The sequence below is a fragment of the Prionailurus viverrinus genome, chromosome B4, assembly GCF_022837055.1.
Source record: "Prionailurus viverrinus isolate Anna chromosome B4, UM_Priviv_1.0, whole genome shotgun sequence".
Taxonomy (NCBI): Eukaryota; Metazoa; Chordata; class Mammalia; order Carnivora; family Felidae; genus Prionailurus; species Prionailurus viverrinus.
In genome coordinates, this window is record NC_062567.1 from 102,584,284 (window position 1) to 102,606,491 (window position 22,208).

At 34.3% G+C, this 22,208-nt stretch overlaps 1 protein-coding gene across 8 annotated transcripts in view; it reads left to right on the top strand.

Moving 5' to 3' along the window:
• The window catches only part of METTL25 (methyltransferase like 25), a 168,481-nt gene that overhangs the window by 80,650 nt on the left and 65,623 nt on the right, over positions 1–22,208 (top strand). For 7 of the 8 annotated variants that reach the window (XR_007153848.1, XR_007153847.1, XR_007153850.1 and 4 more), the window contains exons 7-9: positions 2,946–2,975; positions 6,694–6,767; positions 20,442–20,535. Coding sequence is in view for 2 of the 8 variants with exons in the window: in XM_047865848.1 (XP_047721804.1) it covers positions 2,946–2,975; positions 6,694–6,767; positions 20,442–20,535 (198 nt within the window). In the remaining 6 variants the exon portion in view is untranslated. Of the gene's footprint in view, positions 1–2,945; positions 2,976–6,693; positions 6,768–20,441; positions 20,536–20,705; positions 21,427–22,208 lie in introns of those variants that run through there. The other variant, XM_047865849.1, reaches the window with a different exon arrangement.

Below are 22,208 nucleotides of genomic sequence, written 5' to 3' on the forward strand. Positions count from 1 at the left end.
CTAGAACACTTTAACCTGTGGTATTCTCTGTTCATGGTGTTATGTTAGTTTATAAAGAATAGGTGCACATTAAAACATCTAAGTTATTTTTTGTCATTAGAAATTTCAAATATAGTTGATTAAATAATGTGTTTGATGTCCAACCCCAAGGTAAATTAATTATTCTATGACCATTATTTCTCTGCCAGTTTATACAGCAATATAAAAAATAGCACACCAGTGTTCTAGGTCACAGATCCTAGTATTATCATAGAAATCTATTTATGCTCAAATAATAATTTTTAAAGTCCTCTTAAAATGCTTTTCTTGGAAATTATCTTTTTCTTTCACTATATCTGCTAGTAATGTTTATTCAGGGTCATGTTATAGTGACAAGTAATTCTTGAAATGACTTAGTTCTCAGAATGCAGCAGCCAGGATTATACCCTTCAGGCAAGAAATTAGGGAATCTGACTAACCTAAGAAAAAAGACCTAATGATGCTGGCATCAGGGATTTTACAATAAAGCAGGACACATGTCACCTTTATGATAAAGCCCACAAGTAACTGTCCTCACTCATAAGCACAGTACTTCTAATCACATTTACAATACCCCCATTTTAATTATCAACAGACAGCCAAGGATCACTAGATGTATAAGGAAAATCTAACATGAAAGAACAGAGATCAGAAAAACTGAAGAAAAGCAACTTGGAGGAAATGGAGACTATACAAAATAAAATAATATAAAATAACTATTAATATCCCTTACAGAGATAAAAGAATATATGGTACCCACAAAACAAAAATGTTTGTTATAAAAATAAACATTCAAAGAAACATAAAGAAGAGGTTTTGAAAAATAAATTTTAGAATATTTAATGTATAGACCACACTGCACTTAATAACTTTCTCTGCCCAATGTGAGCTTCCTATGGAATGCCCCTCTCCTTGGCTCCATTGAAGTCCCTGACTACCTTGGCTTCTTTTTTGGTTGCTAAGGAACATTTTTTTGATGTATTTTTTGTTAATTGTATTTTACTCCATAACTGACCTTTTCCACAAATAATCAAAGTTACAGGGGTTAAACAAAAAAGAGATCGAGAAAGGAGAACTTTCTGGTGATGCTTTGAAAAATTGTTAAGGGTACTAACCAGAGATAAATTTTAATTAGATTAGCACAATCATGTCAGCATACTTTAAGCCTGATAAAACTGCAAAATATTTTCTATTAACACTTGGTATATATTTTCTTCATTATCTTTATTTATTGGCCAAGAAAAATACTAATGTTTGCAAGAAACTTCTTATCACCTACCTGGTTATCTTTTATTATGTAACCAAAATTTATCATTTGTATTTCTAAAGTCCGTCATCAGCAACACATACTAAAAGTAGTCTTGGTATTGACTACTTCTAACTAGTTATTCTTATCTAAAAGTAGACACTTTTATCAACACCAAACAATTTATTATTAGAAACCCATGTTTCTTTATTCAGTTCAGCCTGTTAGCCAAAGCTGTAACACAAAAATCTAATCTGAAATGAGCACAGACAGTACTGTAAAAGAAAATCAATGTTTTCTTTAATAATAAACTTATTCTGGGCCTGTTGCTATTTAATTTAATATGAAAATTATATAATAATTTGCTCCTGTATTCCTAAAACTCTGGCTCTAGATGTTAGGTGAAGGTATCATTCAAGTCTTTGGAGAATTATAAATTTTTTCTTCAAATAATTTCTGCGAAGCAACTTCTTATACAGTGAACTCAAACTCATTTTCCCACTAAATCTTAATGGTATGAGGGCAGGTGAAGTTAAGGTTCAAAGAACAAGCTTTTACTTCCTGCTCACTTGCTAACTAGCTATACAACTATGGCAACTTATCTTACCTTGCCAGTGAACTTGTGCCTCTGCAAAAATTGTACTTACACAGGATAATCTGTAAATTGTCTTTCAGTTTTAAAAGTATGTGATTCAGCTATATCTAACAGTTATTATTAATGAAGAATAGCAACCTGAAGCAAACATGGGTATTCTAAAATTGAATAGGAAGTATATGTAGATCTATTATATTTTACTACTCTATTTTGAAATATTTTCTAATTAAAATTTAAAAAATAAAGGTAAATATTGAAATATTAATGTAATTCAGTTATAAAACTTCATAAATGTAGAAATGTATGTCTCTTAAAAATGGAAGTTTTAGAAGCCTTTATTCCGTACTGAAACTATGATAAATCTTTCAGATGTATCTTTTATATATGTTGGGTTATGCATATTTACTGGAAATATGAGGAAATACTTTGTAAAATCATCTGGATCTTAAATAAATATAAATGTAAAACCAGCTATATAGAAAATTGTAAAAATATGTATTCTTTCTCTTTTGGGCACTTGATCATATGTGACTTTGATTTGAATTTGTAGACCAGGCCAACCAAAACTATACATACTATTCTAAACTAAATTATCAGCTATAATCTGTTCAATAAAACCTTGTATAATAAAAGGCAACTATATGTTTATAAAAAATTAGAAGAGAATACACTTAGAAGTAGTATATAAACATGTTTATTATATACACACATATAATAATAGATTTGGATTTATTTGATTGTTTCAGCTATACAGCTAAAAGTGAGCCAAGACCATGTTCTTTTATTTCTTTCGTTTTCTTATTCTTTCTAAAATTCAAGGAGTATATACAATTGGGTGTGTATGTGTTTGTGTACATGACACACATCTATTATAAATCAACCCTAGAGTATACAACTATACTGGTTAACATTCCTCAATGATATTAACACTTGTAAATGTGTAAACTTACACATTATCACTTAATTAATCTTTTTAAATGTCACTTTTATAAGCCTTTATACAGTGTGTTTATAAGTCTTATAAGATAAGACTAAATATACCAGCAGTCTTTGTCTTACTTTTTTCTCCTTATTTTTTCTCTAAAGGCATTGGAACGGGTTGCGGTTGGCCAAGGGGTAAGTACGAGTGTTTACTCTAATACAGCAGATGGACAGGATAGTTTTCTTAAAGTACTCTTCTTACTTGGCCTGCTGATGAACTTAAAACCTGAGTCTTCTTGTCACCTCTTCATATTCAAATTTGTACATTTTCTAGAAGTTTCTCTTTAAAAGAGAAGTGAACTTCCAGAAAAAAGAAATTGAACTTTTAAGAAAATGTCCACATTATATTCTTGTACTAATGTGTCATTTCTTCATAATACACTAAACAGTCTATGAATATTTCCAAAGACTGCTATTGCTGACTATCAGGCTCTTATGGGCTTAGTTGGAGCAAAGATAAACACGGTATAGCATTCAATTTATTTTTTAACTACAGTCCAAAACACAGACCTGCATTGGTTTTTTTTGTTTGTTTGTTGGGTTTTTTTTGTTTGTTTTTTAACTTTTTTCCTTATTAACTTGATTGGTCATTAGTTGAAATAGCCAAATGGACTTGCACATATAAACAGAAGTTAAATATATCCCCCAAAATATTCATAAAATTGCCTTATTCTCTATTTTATGATTGATGAAACATATTAGGAATTTCTAAAAGTTTTTTTAGCTGTTCTTTTTAAGCTTTTCACAGGATTTTTCTTGTTGGACCTAAATGTTAGAAATCTCTTTTTGCTTCTTTTCAAGGAACATTAATATGTCAATTTGAATTTTTTTAAATAATTAAAATTTAAAATGATAATAGCAACAAATATATACTGAGTACTTACTCTGGCCCAGGCTCAATGCTAAGAACTTTTTTTCTTAAATATATTTGTTGTTCCTACCTAAAAATTGATAAAAGCTGATTTTTTTAAAGGCATTAGGGCATATTGTTGAGGTATGTGGGCTTTCGTCTCAAACTGCTGGTTTGCAATTGTACTGCTTATGAGCCTAGTGGTTCCCTAGGATCTGGAAGAGAAAAGAGCCTTCATCATAATGTCCCTGTGCATTTTTGTGGTGTTTTTCAGTTTCCCAAGTGCTTATTCATGTTTACAGTCAATCTTATAAGTTGGGTATTATCCCGAACTTACATGAGAACATGATACACAGCAGAAGTTTAATAGTGCATTCTACCTCCCTTAATTAATTGCAGAGTACTGACTTCCAGCTTAGTGTCGTCTCCACTAGACCTGTAAAATGCATGCCTAAGATATATACTTTAAGCGTGTGCTTTTTGCTCCCTCCGATTTAAGATGCATTAAAGTGTTAGGTTGATTTATCATTTGTGAAGGAGAGAAAGTAAACTCTGAGCCACATCCAGTTTATTCTTGGAATTGTCAGACACAGGGTGCTGGGGAGATGTTGACTCCCTTCCCACATGCCTCCATCTGTATTTACCAGGATGGATAGACCCAGTTATCCCAGGAATGCACGTTTGAAGGCACTTCATAACTCTCTTCCCTTTCTCTTAGCGAACAGCTGTAAGGCTCTTATTTATTCAGGATAACTAAGGAATGATGATTTATTCTATCCTGTTTTTATTTCTCTGTGCATTGCATTTCTGTATGATCTCTTGTTTAAATGCATTTCTTGGGGGTTTTTTTGTCATCTTTAACCAGTTTTTAATAACAATATAAATATACATTATTTTCTAAATTACCTTGATACCGTTTATATAATTTTTCTCAAAGGCATAGGTATGGAAAGCTTTATTTTTAAGATTTTTTTTCCTGACTGAAGTATTGAATAAAAACTAATGACACCATCCCTGCCCAAGTGTCCAAGAGGCCATATAGCATCATGGCTTTATATGTGGACATCAGAGCTAGGCTTCTTCAGTTCAAATACCAGCTCAACTATTTTTGGAAGTTTCATAGAAAATTCATGTAAAATTAAAGTTCCTGTTTATTGTATAGCTAACTAAATAAAAAGTTAAGAATTTTATAAACCATTTATAATACTAATATTTTACTTCATGTAATAAGATACTTCTAAAAATGCCTTAAATGTCAATAGAACAATAGGTGTCAATATATGAAAGAGGATTTCAGCATTTTTGTGAGAAAACTGAAGGGATATGGGGAGAAGGAAGGGACGGATGATAGAGATTTTTGATACTACAAAAAGAATTACTCAAGATGGAAAAAATGCCAAATGAAAAATATGTGCAGAGATGGAAAATTTTGAATGATATGTTTTGGAGCAGTCTTCTGGAAAGAAAGTTTACAAATCAGAGTTTGTCTTACGTCAAGGCGTTGCATTTAGAAAGAGATTTTATTTAAGAAGTATACCTTTTGAAGGTTACAAATTTCTTATGAGTATTCAAGTATGTCTGCTTTCAGTGCATTATTTTAGGAGCTGAACTGGGGACTTTGGTATTCCTAACACCATTTCCGACTAGAATCACCCTCCCCACTATCCCCACCATCTTGGAAGGATATAACACGTGCCCTTTCCAAGTGCTCTGTCAAAATCCTGCAAGTCAGACATTCTCCAGTGATTTAAGAAGTCAGTGCCATTAGGTGAAGATGCAAGAAATAATGGTTCACCCTCAACTCCCAACTTGTGTTTTTTTGTAGCCTCAGCGCCTGGGGCCCACAGTGTAGGAACTTGAGGTCAGATGGGGAGAGGAGCAGTAGAGTAAGTTTTCTATCTGAGTGCACAGGCAAAATTGTATTTTATGCTAGACTCCATCTGAATCCAAACATATTCTAGTTGAAAACAGACGAAAATAACAATGTTGTGCTCTGAAGGAAAAGCGAAAGAAGTTTGACTCAGGGAATTTGTACAGTGTACTGAACTCTGTCTTTAAAACTACCAGTCATTGCACAGTTTGGGGTTTTCACCTTATTAGCCTTCTCAGGACCATTCAATATTGTTGGCCTCCCTCCACTCTGGCTCATTTTTCTTCCCCCCCCCCCTTTTTTTTTTTTCGTTAGAAACTTTGCATGGAAGCAGGACTGTTGCTGATATTATTTTGTATTGGATTTATTTACACTGTCATTAAGAGTTCTGTGGGGATGTGGATCGAGTTTGGGTGACTTGTAGTTTCTTAGTTTAAGTGCCCCTTCCCTGGTTTCAGTGAAGTGTTTTCTTTTATACTTTTTCAAAACTATCATGCTTCCCTGAGGCCCTTCTCTTCATCCATATCTTCCTTGCTTTGGAAAACCTTCATGGATACCTAATCCTATATCCTTCCTGAGGGACAAAAAGACATGCCCTTTTCAATTCTACAGTAGCCAATGCTATGATCTTTTAGACCTCAGACATACTTTTAGCATGTCCTTACTTACAATAGTATCTTCTCCTTCTAGGTGTGAATCCTAGGTGATATGATCTCTGTTCCACCACCATTAGGACAAATCCATGTTCACTTCTCTTTTGCATGTATTCTACCTTACTGCTCTCTTTTCGGCTCCAGAGCTGATCTTGCTGGTCATGAAAGTTTATTTCTACATTTTTAACTGAACGCACTGCATTTGGGACATTAGCTCATTTTTGTTTGATTGTGCTGTTTCTTCCCCCATTCACTACCATTTCTTTTATAGTTTCTTCTATTTTCATGCAGAATTGCTTCCTCAGTATTAGCCTCAGGGTAACAATTTAACTTAGAATGGAAAAATTATAAAAGTTTCCTCTATGTTTTGCAATAAAGTCAGATTTCTAACATTCACTTATGTTCCTGACTCTCTAGTATTGATTCGATTTATGTTTTTTATTTGTTTCTTGTGCTTATATTTATCTACATTTTTTTCAGCTGCCTACTGAATCACTCTTCTATCGAGCTGTCCTTCAGGATATTATTAAAGAATGTTATGGCATCACCAAATGGTAGGAGGATTTTATTTTAATAAGGATAACTCTGTTGTCTTATAAGTGAAGTGATTTTTAGCCTAGGTGAATTTATTGAACATCACTATTTTTTTAAAAGAAGCTTTGAATTTGAGCATAATGTCAGTAGTAACAAAGAAGTATGCAGCAACTGTATCTTAGATTAATCATTATTAAAGTGGGGGCTCTAATGTTTCCTTTTTGTCCTGAAGCATTGTGTAATGATAAAATAGTCTGTATCAATTATAATTTAAAATTTTAGAAGTAATGAAATGTTATATATAAGTAATTCAGTGAATATAATGTTATCATATAGCAAGGGTTACATTTAAAATGTTTCACAACCAGTACAGCCTAAACACTTAACTAATGAGAACAGAAATTGATCATAAATAATTGTGGCCCATGTACTACTGGTAAATAATAGCCCTGCACATGTTTTGTTTGCTGTTGTTTTTTCCAAATAACGCATTGCTTATACAGAGAGGCAGGAATGGGAGAATTTTTCCATAATATTGGTTCAGTAACTGCTATACTCAAGCATACATTTGCAAGTCTGGCAAATTTCATGAATATCTTCTTGCTAATTACAATTTTAGGATTCTGATAGCCATTTGGTTGTAATAGGATTATTCTTCAGATTAAAATAGGACAGTTTTAAAGTTCTCAAAAATGAATCCACACTTAACAGAGATAGAAACTATTTTTAGATTAGTTATTATTTCTCTGTAAGAAATAAAATAACCTATTTTTTTACTGATATAAATTATGACATATAAATATCTACTATACCATTGGCTTAAACTATCATTTCTGTGTAACTAACTCCCAAGTCTTATTACAGACTCCATTTTATTTTCCATATATTTACCAATCTTTAAAATTGTCTACAAATGAATTTTTCATGCTTTCCTGAAAACTAGCTCCCTCTCTTGAGTTCATCACAAGATACTGATTTTGTTGGAAAAAATCACAAAATTTTGCAAATTTATGTCCACTCAGATATTGATTGCCTGCTTCTTTTGAGACCTCAAATCTCTTTATAAATTTTTTTATCTCTCCCAATGACAACTTAAAATTGTCTCCATTTTTTTATGAATCTTTCTTCTCTCTTAAAAATTACACTGTCCAGCCCTCCATATTCCTGCTTCTTTTACTACTACTCAGAAGATAGATGGTATTTATTATAAACGCTTTCATTCCAAAGCCTGATTGGCCATTCAGCCACATTTGACAATGTTGATAATTGGGTTTTTTTCTCCAGACTCTCTTCCTCCTTATCTTCCCTTAAGTTACATTCTGAGGCTTTTTTCCCCCCTACTTGGCATTGTCACCTATTTACTTAAAGGGTTTTTCCTCTTAACTCACCTCCTACATATATCTTCATTCGCTAATATTTTTATACTCAGCTCCTGTCTCTTAATATATCCTCTTTCTCTTAGGAATTACCTTCACAACTAATATCTTTTTTTTATTTAAAAAAAATTTTTAACGTTTATTTATTATTGAGAGACAGAGTATGAGCATGGGAGGGGCAGAGAGAGAGGGAGACACAGAATCCAAAGCAGGCTCCAGGCTCTGAGCTGTCAGCACAGAGCCCCACGCAGGGCTTGAACTCACAAACTGTGAGATCGTGACCTGAGCTGAATTCGGACACTCAACCGACTGAGCCACCCAGGCGCCCCCCTCACAACTAATATCTTGAATCAGGTATCCACTTTTACCTCTTTCACTTAAGTACCTTACAAATATATCAAATTCAGTCTATCCAAAAACCAAAGTCAACTTTCCACTAATTCTAGTCAAGGAAGGTACAAATAAATGGAAAGATACCCTATGTTCATAGATTAGAAGAATTAATAGTGTTAAAATGTAAATACTACCAAAAGCCATCTAGATTCAGTGCAATCCCTATCAAGATCACAGTAGCTTTTTTTTTTTTTTACAGTAGAAAAAACACTCCTAAAATTTATATGGACCACAAAAGAGTCAGAGTAGCCAAAGAATTCCTGCGAAGAACAAAGCAGGAGGGATCACACTTCCTGATATCAAGCTGTAGTCACCAAAACAGGATGGTACTGGCATAAACACAGAGAGACCAATGTAACAGAATTGAAAGCCCAGAAATAAACTGAAGCATATACAGTTGACCAATATTTGACAAAGGAGCCAAGAATACCCAATGGAGAAAAGATAGTCTCTTTAATAAATGCCTCTGGGATAATTGGATATTCACATGTAAAAGAATAAAACTGGATCCATATCTTATATCACTCACAAAAATTAACTCAAAATGGGTTAAAGATTTTCATGTAAAATCTGAAGCCATGAAAGTCCTGGAATAAAACATAAGAATAAAGCTCCTTGATATGGGTCTTGGTAATGACTTTTTGGATATGACACCTAAAGTACAAACAACAAAATAAAAATATGCAAATGGGATTACATCAAACTTAAAAGCTTCCATACAGCAAAAGAAATCATCTACACAGAAGAAAAAAAAAACAGACAACTTACAGAATGGGAAAATATATTTGCAAACCATATATCTGATAAGAGGTCACTGTCCAAAATATATAAAGAACTCCTACAACTTGATAACAACAAAAAAATTTAAAAATGGTCAAAGGGCCTGAATAGACAAAAGGCCAACCAACAAGTACATGTATGAATACACGTCACTAGTCATTAGGGAAATGCAAATTAAAACCACATTGAGATTACTTTCACACCTGTTAGAATGGCCATCATCAAAAAGACTAAGAGATAACATGTTGGCATGGATATGGAGAAAAGGGAACCCTTGTGCATTGTTGGTGGAATTATAAATTGGTACAACTACTGTGGAAAACTGAGTAAAGGATCCGCAAAAAATCAAAACTAGAACTACCAGATGATCCAGTAATTTCACTTTTGGTAATATATCTGAAGGAAATGAATATATTAAATCAAAAAGATATCTGTAGCCCCATCGTTCGTAGCATTAGCCAAGATATAGAAACATGTCCTTCATTGGATGAAGGGATAATGGAACGTTATTCAGCCATTAAAAAATGAGGAAATCCTATCATTTGCAACAACATAGGCGGACCTTGAAGGCATTATGCTAAGTGAAATAAGTCAGACAGAGAATGACAAATACTGTATGATCTCACTTATATGTGAAATCTCAAAAACAACACCAAAATAAGAAACACCAAACTCATAGAAAGAGATGAGACCTGTGATTACCAGGGGCAGAGGGTAGGGGGATGGGGAATTGGAGGAAAGTGAGAAAAGGTACAAAGTTTTAGCTATAAGATAAATAGGTACTCTAAGGATGTAATGTACAACACAATGACTATAACACTATATGCAATATATAGAAGTTGTTGAGAGTAAATCCTAAGAGTTCTCATCTTAAGGGGATTTTTTTTTCCTTTTTTTTTCCTTTTTTTAAATGTATCTATATGAAAAAATGGTCATGTTAGCTAAACCTATTGTGATAATTATATCATAATATATGTAAATCAAGCCATCATGCTATACACCTTAAACTTGTATGCCAATTATTTGCAGTAAAACTAGAAATAAAAAAGGTAAGTTATGTGTTTATGTGGGGACTTGAATTGTCACTATGTCTCATAAAATTAGTTTATTCATACTTGAAGTGAATCCTATCCTAAGAGACTTGGAAAAGACACAGGCATCTTTTGTTGATGTCAGATTTAAAGGTTAAAGTATTCTTGTTGATGCAAAAAATAAAAATAAAAATAAAAACAAAGATGGAGAAGAAGAACAAGAGCAAGAACTACTACAGGGCAAATACCTAGGAGAAGATGGGAATCAAGAGACATAAGCCCTGTGTCTTCTAGGGGATGCATTTCACCAGAAGCATCTGTATAGAATAGGCAGCTGTCTGACAGTTAACAAAGTAGACAGAGAGGGTGAGCACAGCTTTCAATAAAGTAACAGTTCTAGTGAGACAAGAGTTAAAGTTCATGGCCTGCCTTAGGAGGAGGACTCCATAGGCCAGGCACACCACTCTTACCTTGAGTTAGATCCACTCTATGAGTGACGGTAAACCATAAATGAAACAGTCCTAAAATGGCCTAAAGCCCCACTTAGAATTATCTGAAACTGTGATTAAAGTATTTCAGAGTATTTTTCTAGCTGCCTACTATTGGCAAATCCTCTCTGGACAAAAATAATATATATGCAGGCTCAAACTATCAAAAGTTTGCTGTATATAGTATCTGGCAAGCAACCCCAAATAACCAGCCATATGATGAAATAGGACAACATGACCACAAACCAAGGTAAATCAACCACATGCAACAGAAATGGACTCATTGGAATTTAGAGAAAAGCTTAAAATAACAACTTGAGAAGCTTCTACTTTGGGAAAATGGAGCGGTTGTACTTTTTTTATATTTTTCTTGGTAATCACAATTAAAAATCTAGAACTATCTATAAAATATAGACGACTCAGAAAGAATCTTAGAAAGAAGAAGACAAACTAGCTCAAGATCTCAGGACCCAAGGAGCAACATGGTGGAAGTTCCCTGGGTTATCTTTTTGCCTTAAAAACCTTGTATTGGAGCTGAAGTAAACTGCAATCCAGGAATGCCAGTAGGCACATACAAAAAAAATACATACCTGGACCAGGAAAGAGGAAGGCATAGGAAAACCTTCAGACAAACCTCCCATACTACAGCCAGAAACCACATAAAAAATTGTGATCCCACTCTCAGCAAAGACCCATTGGAGAGCCCAGACTTTCATCCTTGCCAAGCTGTAATAAGGTTCCTGAACACTCCTTGTGGAATGGTGTCAGAGAGGCCAAGTAGGAAACTAGGATTTCCTTCCCACCAGGAGGTAACAAGCACCCCACCACTACAGCCACAGTGTCAGAGACCATGTGGGAATTTGGACTTCCTGCCCACCCAGCAGTAAAATGGTTTTACACTCTCTCCCCACCAGTATGGCATCAGAGAAGGCCTAGTAGAGTCAGGATTTTCACCATTGCCCAGCAATTACAAGGCCACCCCTACCACAGTATCAGTGGAGAAGATGTGGGAAGCTGGAAGTCCTAGCACTAACAAAGTACCAACAGAGACTAGTTTATCTTCACACAAAACTTGTAAATGAATGTTTATGGCAGCTTTATTCATAACATCCCAAACTGAAAACAACCCAGATGTCCTTCAACAGGTAAACAAACTGCTAATCCATGTCATGGAATACTACCCAGCAATAAAAAGGAATGAGCTATTGATATAACAACCTGGGTGAAAACTACAGAAAATTATACTGAATAGAAAAAAGCCAGTCTCAAAAGGTTATATACTGTGTGATTCCATTTATATAACATTCTTGAAGTGATAAAATCATAGAAATTGGGAACAGATTAGTAGTTTCTGGGGGAGAAAGAATGAGATGGCAGGGAATTGGGTGTAGCTATAAAACAGCAACATGAGTAATCCTTATGTAACCTCATTGCATCAATGTTAGTATCTTGGTTGTGATACTGTACTATCATTTTGCAAGATCCCATTATGAGACATTTCAGGAAACTAGACAAAGGGAATAACAATCTTTCTGAATTCTTTCCAACAACTGCATGTGAACCTACAATTATCTTAAAATAAAAAAATCTATACTTAATATGTACATATAAATAAAAATATTTTGTCAGAGAACCAAAGCATACAAAAAATAACCTAAGTGAAAATTCTGTAACTGAAAAAATAAAATAACTGAAATTAAGAAATCAGTGGGTGGTATTAATAGCATTGTAGACACAGCTGAGGAAATAATTAGTGAACTGGAAGACAGATCAGAAGAAAATATCCACAGTGAAGCACAAGGAAACAAAGATGGAGAATACAAAAGATGGACTAAGAGCTATAGAGAATACAGTGAGTAGGTTTCACAAACATATTAGTTGCAGTTTGAGAAAAAAGGAGAGAGAAAATAGGGGAGTAGGAACATTAAGAATTTTCCAATATTGGAAAAAAGACGTAAGTCCAAGAAACTTAAAATATACACAAACTCCATGGAGAAGCAAAAAAGAAAATAAATTCTAGGTACACCATAGTAAAATTGATGAAAACAAAGGCAAAGAAAACATAAGCAGCCAGAGGTGGGAAAGAGGAGGGAGATAAGAGATATCTTTGGAGATATCTCCAAAGGAGCCAAAATGAAACTGACAGGTAAATTCTTAGCATAAATAGAAGCTACAGGTTAATGATATCTTCAAAGTACTGAAAGAAAATAGGCTACAATGTACAGTATTCAAAAATGAAGGTGAAATAAAGACTTTTTCAGACAAAAAAAACCAAAAAACAAAAAACAAAAAAACAGAGCAAATATGCTACCAGCAGATAGCACTGAAGAATTAAGCCAGAAGCAAAATGATCCCAGATTAAGTTTGAAGATACAGGAGGAAATAAAAAGTAATAGAAATGGCAAATAACATGTGAAAAAATCCTCTACATCATATGTCATCAGAGAAATGCAATTAAACAGCAAGCTATCACTACACACCTGTTAGAAAATCAAAATCGAGAACATTGACAACACCAAATGTTAGCAAGGATGTAGAGCAATAAGAACTTGCATTTCATTGCTGGTGGGAATGCAAAATGAGACAGCCAATTTGGAAGACAGTTTGGTAGTTTCTAACAAAACTAAACATACTCTTACCAAATGATCCAGCAGTCATACTTTGTTATATTGTTTTGATCACCAGAGAGAAGAGGAGGGAGTCATTAGATAGTGCTAGGACAGTAGTTACTTATACAGTTGTACAATGTATTAGTTTCCTTTGATGCTGAAACATATCCCTACAAACTTCATGGCTTAACACCACATAAATTTATTATCTAGTCCCCTGGAGGTCAGAGGTCCAAAATGGGTTTCACTGGGCTACAGTCAGGTATTTTCAGGGCTGTGTTTTTTCTGGGGGCTCCAAGTGATCATCCATTTCTTTATCTTTGACAGCTTCTGGAGGGAACCTGCATCCTTTGGCTCATGACTCCTTCCTCAGTCTTCAAAGCCAGCAGCATAGCATCTTTAAATCTTTCTGTAATTTTGACTTCCTTTCTGCCTTCCTCTTCCTCTTTAAAGGATCCTTGAAATTACCTGAGCCCTCTGGATAATCCAGGATTCTCTCCATATTTTAAAGTTAGCAGATTAGAACATTTAATTATATCCGCAACCTTAATTTCTTTTTTCCATGTAACATAATGTATGTATAGGTTTTGAGGATTAGAATATGGACATCTTTGGTGGACCATTCTTCTGACTACTACACAAAAAAATAAAAATCTGAACCCCTGCTTTACAACAAACACAAAAATCAATTCAGAGTGGATTAAAACCTTAACTATGAAAGTCAGTACTATAATACTTTCAGAAAATAGTATTGAAGAATATCTTTCTGACATTGAGGGAGGGGGTGTCTCAAACTAAATATGAACCTGCAAATCTTACAATAAAAGATTGAAAATTCAATTACGTTAATATTAAGAACTGTTTTCAGAAGAGTGGAAGTGTCCTGTTAGAAACTAATTGGAAGCCCTATAACTGAAAAAAGACTAGTAGCCAAAATACGTGAAGAATTCCTACAAATTTGTGGAAAAATTAACCTAAGATAAAGAAAAATAGTGAAAAGACTCGATTACTCAGTTCACAAAGATGACACTCAGCTGGCTAATGAACATTGGGTAAGGTGCTCAATCTTAATTAGTAACCAAGATCATGTAAAATGAAACCACAATAGGATATTATCTTTTTTTAAATTTTTTTTTCAACGTTTATTTATTTTTGGGACAGAGAGAGACAGAGCATGAACGGGGGAGGGGCAGAGAGAGAGGGAGACACAGAATCGGAAACAGGCTCCAGGCTCTGAGCCATCAGCCCAGAGCCTGACGCGGGTCTCGAACTCACGGACCGCGAGATCGTGACCTGGCTGAAGTCGGACGCTTAACCGACTGCGCCACCCAGGCGCCCCGGATATTATCTTTATAACCATGTGATATTGTGATTTGTAGCAAGAAATATACATTTGGTCTTCATCCCTGTTCCTGGCACAGAACTCCTCAAACCCTTATAAATTCTTAAGTGATACAGGCTCTTAGAGCATCTTTTGATCTAATGAAGTAATTCTGGGTAAGCTCCTGGATGGCTCCTGGCCTGGGGCCTGTCACCAGAAAGAACAAACCATGATTAGAAGTTTGAGGCCTCCGCCCCTTCTTCAGAAAGGAAAAGGGGGCTGGAAATTGAATTAATAATTGACCATGCCTATGTGATGAAACCTCCACAAGAATCCCAGTAGTATGGCACATGGAGAGCTTTTAGATTGGTAAACACAATGCCCCCCTACCAGGAAAGTGACACACTCCATCTCCACCGGAACAGAAGTTCTTATGCTTGGAACCCTCCTAGATCTTGTCCTATGCACCTCTTCATCTGGCTGTCCATCTGTATTCTTTATCTTATCCTTTAATAAACTGGGAAATGTGTTTCCTTGAGTTCTGTGAACTGTTCTACCAAATAACTAAATGTAAAGGGGAGGGGAAGGTCAGTTTTTTGTCAGGTTGGACAGACTGTGTGTAACCTGGGGAACAAGTCAGATGCAGTTGGCATCTGAAGTGGGAAGGTAATCCCCTTACCTTGTGGGATCAGTGCTGTCTCTAGGTAGACAGTACCAGAGTTGAGCTGATTTGTAGAATACCCAGCTGGTGTCACAGAATTGCTGGGTGTGGGGAAACGCCACACGTCTGGTGTCAGAAGTGTTGTGAGTATGCTAGTAGTCAGAAGTGTGAGAGGAAAGAAGAAACACAGAAGGAGGATTGAGGTTTTTCCAATTCAAACCATTAAATAGGCAGAAATTTAGAAGATTGCTAATAACAAATGATTGCAAAAATGCAGAGCAACTAGAACCATCCATTGCTGGTGAGAGAAAAAAAAATCAGTTTACTCCTTTGGAAAACAAGTTAGCGTTGCCTAATAAGGTTGAAAATGCCTAGTTGCCTAGTTAGTTTTACCTACAAGACTTGAGAATACTTTGTCTCAGCAGTTCCATGCCTATGTATATATCCTAGAAGCTCTTCCACATGTATTCCCAGAGACTTACACAAGAATAATCCATAGCTGCAATGTTTATAAGAGCCAAAATCTAGGAACTTTAGTTCATTAATAAAAAAATGGATAAATTGTAGTAGAATAATACTATGCCAAAGTAAAAATACATGAATAACAACTGCATGCATCAGTGTAGACAAATTTTGTTCATATAAAAGTCACAGGAAAAACTTCAAGATGGTTCCATTTATACAATTTGAACAAGCACAACTGTGTAACTATTTAGGAGTATAAATATATGGCAAACAATTAAGAAAAATGTAAGAATGGTAAATACAAGCAAGATTCAGTATTTTAGTTTCCTGGGGGGGCATTTGACTATATACAGCATGGTGGCTATAGTTAATAATATTGTATTGCATACTTGAAAGTTGCTAAGAGGGTAAATCTTAAAAGTTCTCATCACCAGAAAAAAAAAACAAACTATTTTTGTAACTATGTATGGCGCATGTTAACTGGACTTGTGATCATTTCACAGTGTATACAAAAATCACATTATTGTGTTGTATACCTGAAGCTAATATAATGTTATATATCAATTATACCTCAAGTTTTTTTTTAAGTGTGAACACTAAAGGCAGAAAATAAGATTACCTAATTACATCTTTCTAATTTTGCTTAATTTGTTCTCCTTGTTAGCTAAAGTAGTTTTCAAGTGACATACTCTTAGAATATCTGAAACACTATTTTAAAAGTTTAATTGTTTATAGCCTAAAGTTAGAACTGAACTGTTTCATGGACTTAAATATAGCCTTTTTACTCTGTTAATTTTAATTGTGACTGAGCATTTAACATTTATCTTCAAATTCAATAATTTATAGAAAACTCTTCATTTTATAATAAATCCTTATCTGGAAACTTTCTAAGAGAATAAAATACCAAAGGAGTTTCATGATGTAAAAATCTCTTCAAACACTTGGAAAGAGAGCAGGAAAATATATACACTTTACTCAGTTATTATTTCATGATCAATATGGTATCAGCTATATAATAAATATTGTAATTTTTGATACCTATAATTGTTGTATTACCTAGTTTAATTTTTATTTTTGTTTTGCTGTAATCAAATAAAAAAGTTATAAACCAGATCATGAAAACTGGCTCACAAAATTAAAACTACTTAATCCATTATGTGTGGCCAAATTGAAGTTAGGAAGTCTGTATCTTTTAAATTTAAGAGTAGTTTGAAGATTTTCAGAGTTCCCTTAACCAGTCTCCATTTTCAGCAAAATGTGGATCTCAAGTATTTCAGTATGTATTAGCATAAAAAAGGCACAAAATAATTAATTTTAGAAGTATTTTGTAGTGATAGAGAAACTGCATTTTGTCACTTTCTGTCCTGCATGTGCTTGTTTTCACTTATTTGGTATACATCTACTTCACATTTTCCTAAAATTTCCTACACTAATTTTGCTTCTTTGGGGAGTGCTACATGTAAACCATGTTCTTACAATTGTATTTTTGGAAAAGCATGTGGGTGGTGTTGGATTCACTTGAGTAGAATTTTAATTAGATCTACTGCATTCACTTTTATTAAAAGAAAGAATACTAATTCCTTTTTAGCATGCTGACCATGCTTTATTCTGACAGAGGGCCCCCTTTTAATTTGTTCTTCAAGTTCCATAATTTGTCTTTCAGAAACAGTCATGTCACTTTTCTAACTTCAAAATGTTTGATAATTCCTTTTCTTGGTACTCAAAAACTGAAATATCCTTATTATGGCATTCAAGGCCATTTCTGATCTGTCACTAAGATCCTTTGCAGCCTAATCCATCACCCCATTTTCCCTCCTCTGTACTCCAAGAAGCTGTCCATGCAGAATGTCCTGGTACACTGGCTTATTCATCATTTCCCATGCAATTAATGTTATGGCTTGTATGCTTCCTTGGAGCTCCTCTATCTACGTGGAATATTCTCCTCATTTCTGCCACCCCTTCCTTCCACAACCTCTGGCAGGTGGAATCTAGGCATTCTTTAAAACCCAGGTTAGACAACCTCTCTGATACTTTTCTTTTCTCTTTCTCACCCTCTTCTCTTCTGCCATAGGACTTAATCTGTGACTTACTGCTCTGATTGAACCTGACAGTACAATTAATTGTTTGTGTCTGCTCCTCTACCCCCTAGTGAGTTCCATGATGGCCAGTTTTCATTTTTATTAAGTGAAATGATGTGTCATAAGAGCACATGTGGTTAAGAACACAGATTCTGAAAATCCTTTGGGGACTCCAGATTCCCATTCAACTATCTTTTATCTGTTCTTTACTGAAAAAGTCCTTTGAAAGTTCTTTCCCTTTTATTCTTGAATTCCAGTCAGATTTTACTTCCATCAGTCCATCAAATCACCCTGTCAGGGGCACTAATGACCCCATGTTTCTAAATTACATGGTCACCCACAACTATATGGTCAGCTAATCTTCACAAAGCATGAAGAATATCCAATGAAAAAACACAGTCCCTTCAACAAGAGGTGTTGGGAAAACTGGATTGTGACACACAGAAAAATGACACTGGACCACTTTCTTACACCTTACACAAAAATAAATTCAACATGGATGAAAGACCTAAATGTGAGACAGGAAACTACCAAAATCCTAGAGGAGTATACAGGCAGCAACCTCTTTGACCTCACCCGTAGCAGTTTCTTACTAGACATGTCGCTGAAGGCAAGGGAAACAAAAGCAAACATAAACGGTTGGGACCTCATCAAAATAAAAAGCTTCTGCACAGCAAAGGAAGCAATCAGCAAAACTAAAAGGCAACCTACATAATGGGAGAAGATATTTGCAAATGACATATCTGATAAAGGGTTAATATCGAAAATCTATAAAGAACTTATCAAGCTCAACACCCAAAAATCAAATAACCCGGTTAAGAAATGGGCAGACATGAATAGACACTTTCCCAAAGAAGACATCCAGATGGCCAATAGACACATGCAAAGATACTCAACATCGCTCTCACACGGAGTAGATACAGTCCTTCAACAACTGTGTAGTCTCTACCCTCAAAATATGTCTAAAATTCTACCACTTCTCACCATCCTCAGGGTCACTACTCTGGTCTAAACTTCTCCTCTAGATTATTGTAATAACTTCCTAATTGCTCTTCCTGCTTTTATTTTCACCACCTGTAGTATGTAAGATGTACATGTCTATTATATCTGTTATACGTAAGATACATAACTATGTTTTGGATCTGATAATTACACAAAAACTCATAAAACATACAAGTTTTGTTTTCTGGAACCTATACCTATTCAAACAACTATTATTTCAAAGCAGTGATGAAATAACACGAGTGGAAAAAGGATACGGGCTGTAGAAATTCAAAACCAGAAAACATGATATTAGTGATGTTACCAAAAAGAATACATAATTTGAGCTTAGTCATATAAGATGGCTGTAGCTTAACTAAGCAGAAGAAGAGAGTGGAGAACCTTATAATCCATTAGGAAGTGAGTGAATGAGCAAATGCACCAAGACATAAATATGTAGAATAGTCTGAAACAATGAGTAGAGAAAACTGAATTCTGTATTATAATGGGAAAATGTGGGTGTAGCCAGAAAATAGTAAACCATGATTGCTTAATTAAGGAGTTTCAAATTTATCCCAAGAAATGGCAGGTGTATTGAAATTTTGGAGGGTGGGGAAGTAATACATAAAAATGTTCCTCTAAGAAACTATCGTGAAAATATAGGCAGCAAGGAAGGAGACAGACTTCAATCTTAAAGGACATGAAGTACTAATAAGTGGAATTGAGGTGGCCATCTAGAAATGGAGCTGCAAGAATGTATTTGAGATATATTTCAAAGGAAGAATTCAAAGTTCAAAGGAACTTCATGTCTGATTAATCAGAGGGATTAATATTTATATTACCAAGAGTAAATGAGCTTTTATTCATTGATTTTGATAACTTGGAAGTGGTGAATTTTTTATTCCCTAGATTTTTATATTTTACCTCAGTTGCAACCCAAATTATGTGATGTGATAGTCTCACATTTCATTATTTAAATTCAAAACCATCTCATGATATTTTGTTTAAACTGTAGTGAAAATCTGCAGGGCATAAATGAGATCAAGTCAGACCCAACTCAGCATATGGTGTTTTAATGGCTGGCATTGAAGGAGTTCTCTTTGCATAGCTGTTGAATTATCGCCACCATTAGCAGGTGTTGCAATGAAATATGAACTGTAATGTTGCCAATAAAATTAAGTGTGTTTTATAACATAATGGAAACTTTTGAAAGACCTATAGTTTCCTTTAAAAATTAAGCTTTTTAATACTGTTGATAAGTTATTTCTCATATATTGTCTTCCTAATACGGTTTCCCACTACTGTGTGTTGAAGGAATTCTCAGAAGCAGATCTTAAACACTTTATAATATGTAACCTAAAAATGTTTATAAAAATATTAACACATTTTTATCAAATCTGAAGCTTGTGTCACGTACACAGAAGGTATTTAAAAATATTTCATGATTTAATTTGCAGTCATCTATAATTTAAACTGGAAAAACTAAAAAGTGATTTACTTTTGTTTTGCAGTGATCGGCATGTTGGTAAAATTTATTCCAAATCCTCTTCCTTTCTGGACTATGCCAGAAAGTCTCTAAAGAAGCTTGGGTTAGATGAGTCCAAGGTCAGTATATGATTGCTGTTTTTATTAAAAAAAAAAAAAACACAAAACAGAAGACCTTCTATGGAATAATGAATTGAGATGATACAAAATAATTTGCCTTCTACTTTCCTCCCATTTGTGAAAAACATCTACATTACATTGAAACCATACCACCATTTCCTTTATTCCAGTTCACCTTTCCAGTCAATGTGGGTGCTTTGCTGTTGTACATCTCTTGAGAGATTCCCCCTTTAGGTTTATTCAGGTAATATGTATTAATTCTCAAATCAAAACAGAGTTAAAAACAAGATAACAGAACAAATGGGAATTATAAGTAAGGTAAGAGTAATGAGACAAAAAACTGCATTTATTTAAAGATTGTATAATTAGTTAAAATTAAAAATCTTAAATTCTAAAAGCCTTTGAATGGGAGAATCCTGGAAAGTATAACATCATAGGCCGCCCAAGTTAATAATTGAGAGTTTGATGTCAAAGATAAAGTGGTAAGCTGGTTGGCTAGTAGTAATAAATATTCTAACACTGAGAAAAAAAATAAACTCTCAATTCAAATGCGTTGAGTAAAATATTAAGTTGAACTTGGATCACTCTGGTATTTTGAATTGATTATAAATGGAAATAAAGAATAAAATAGCTTTTTAAAGGAATGAAATGGATTTCTTGAAAAGGTGGTACAGATATGGTTGTATTGTATCAAAGCTAAAAAGTATTGTTATTTATTCTACCAGTTGTTCATTTACTCCCCAGTTACTTTATTATTTACAGCCATTAGACTGTTAATAATCAAACCCCTCCTCTATAAAATAACTGTTCAAAAGCACTTCTAACTCATGATTTAAGATCAAAGGAGGTAATACACGTAAAATACTGAGCACAATGTTTTTACATAGTGAATGCAAACAGAAGTTTTAGTTCATTTAGTTTTTATATATAGTTTTATTATATGTTATAAATGTTATATATGTTAGTATACTTTTATATTAATATTATAATTAATAATATTGAGTTTTATGTATATTTTTATTCTGATCTTTGTATATGTTCTACTAGTAATAACACAATTGATAATGACTCTTGTCAATATTTTTATTTAGTCACCAAACAAAGGTCCTTCTAGTCTTACATAAATGAATGACAATAGATAATTTTTGTCCTAGTCATTTTATTTCTGGGTATTTATTTATTTATTTATTTGTAATTCATTCTTGAGCAGGGAGAGGGGTGGGGGGGGGAGAGAGAGAGAGAGAGAGAGAGAGAGAGAGAGAGAGAGAGAGAGAGAGAGAGAATCCCAAGCAGGCTCCGCACTGTCAGCACTGCCAACCATGGGGCTCAAATTCACGAACCATGAGATCATGACCTGAGTTAAAATGAAGAGTCCGATGCTTAACTAACTGAGCCACCCAGGTGCCCTTTATTTCTGAGTGTTTCTTTTTTTAATGTTTTTGGGGCACCTGGGTGGCTCAGTGGGTTGAGCGTCTGACTTCGGCTCAGGTCATGATCTCACGGTCTGTGAGTTCGAGCCCCACATCAGGCTCTAAGCTGTCAGCACAGAACCTGCTTCAGATTCTGTGTCTCCCTCTCTCTCTGCCATTGCCCCACTCATGCTCTGTCTCTCTCTCTCAAAAATAAATAAAGATTTTAAAAAGTGTTTTTAATAAGTCAGACAGGTTTTCCTT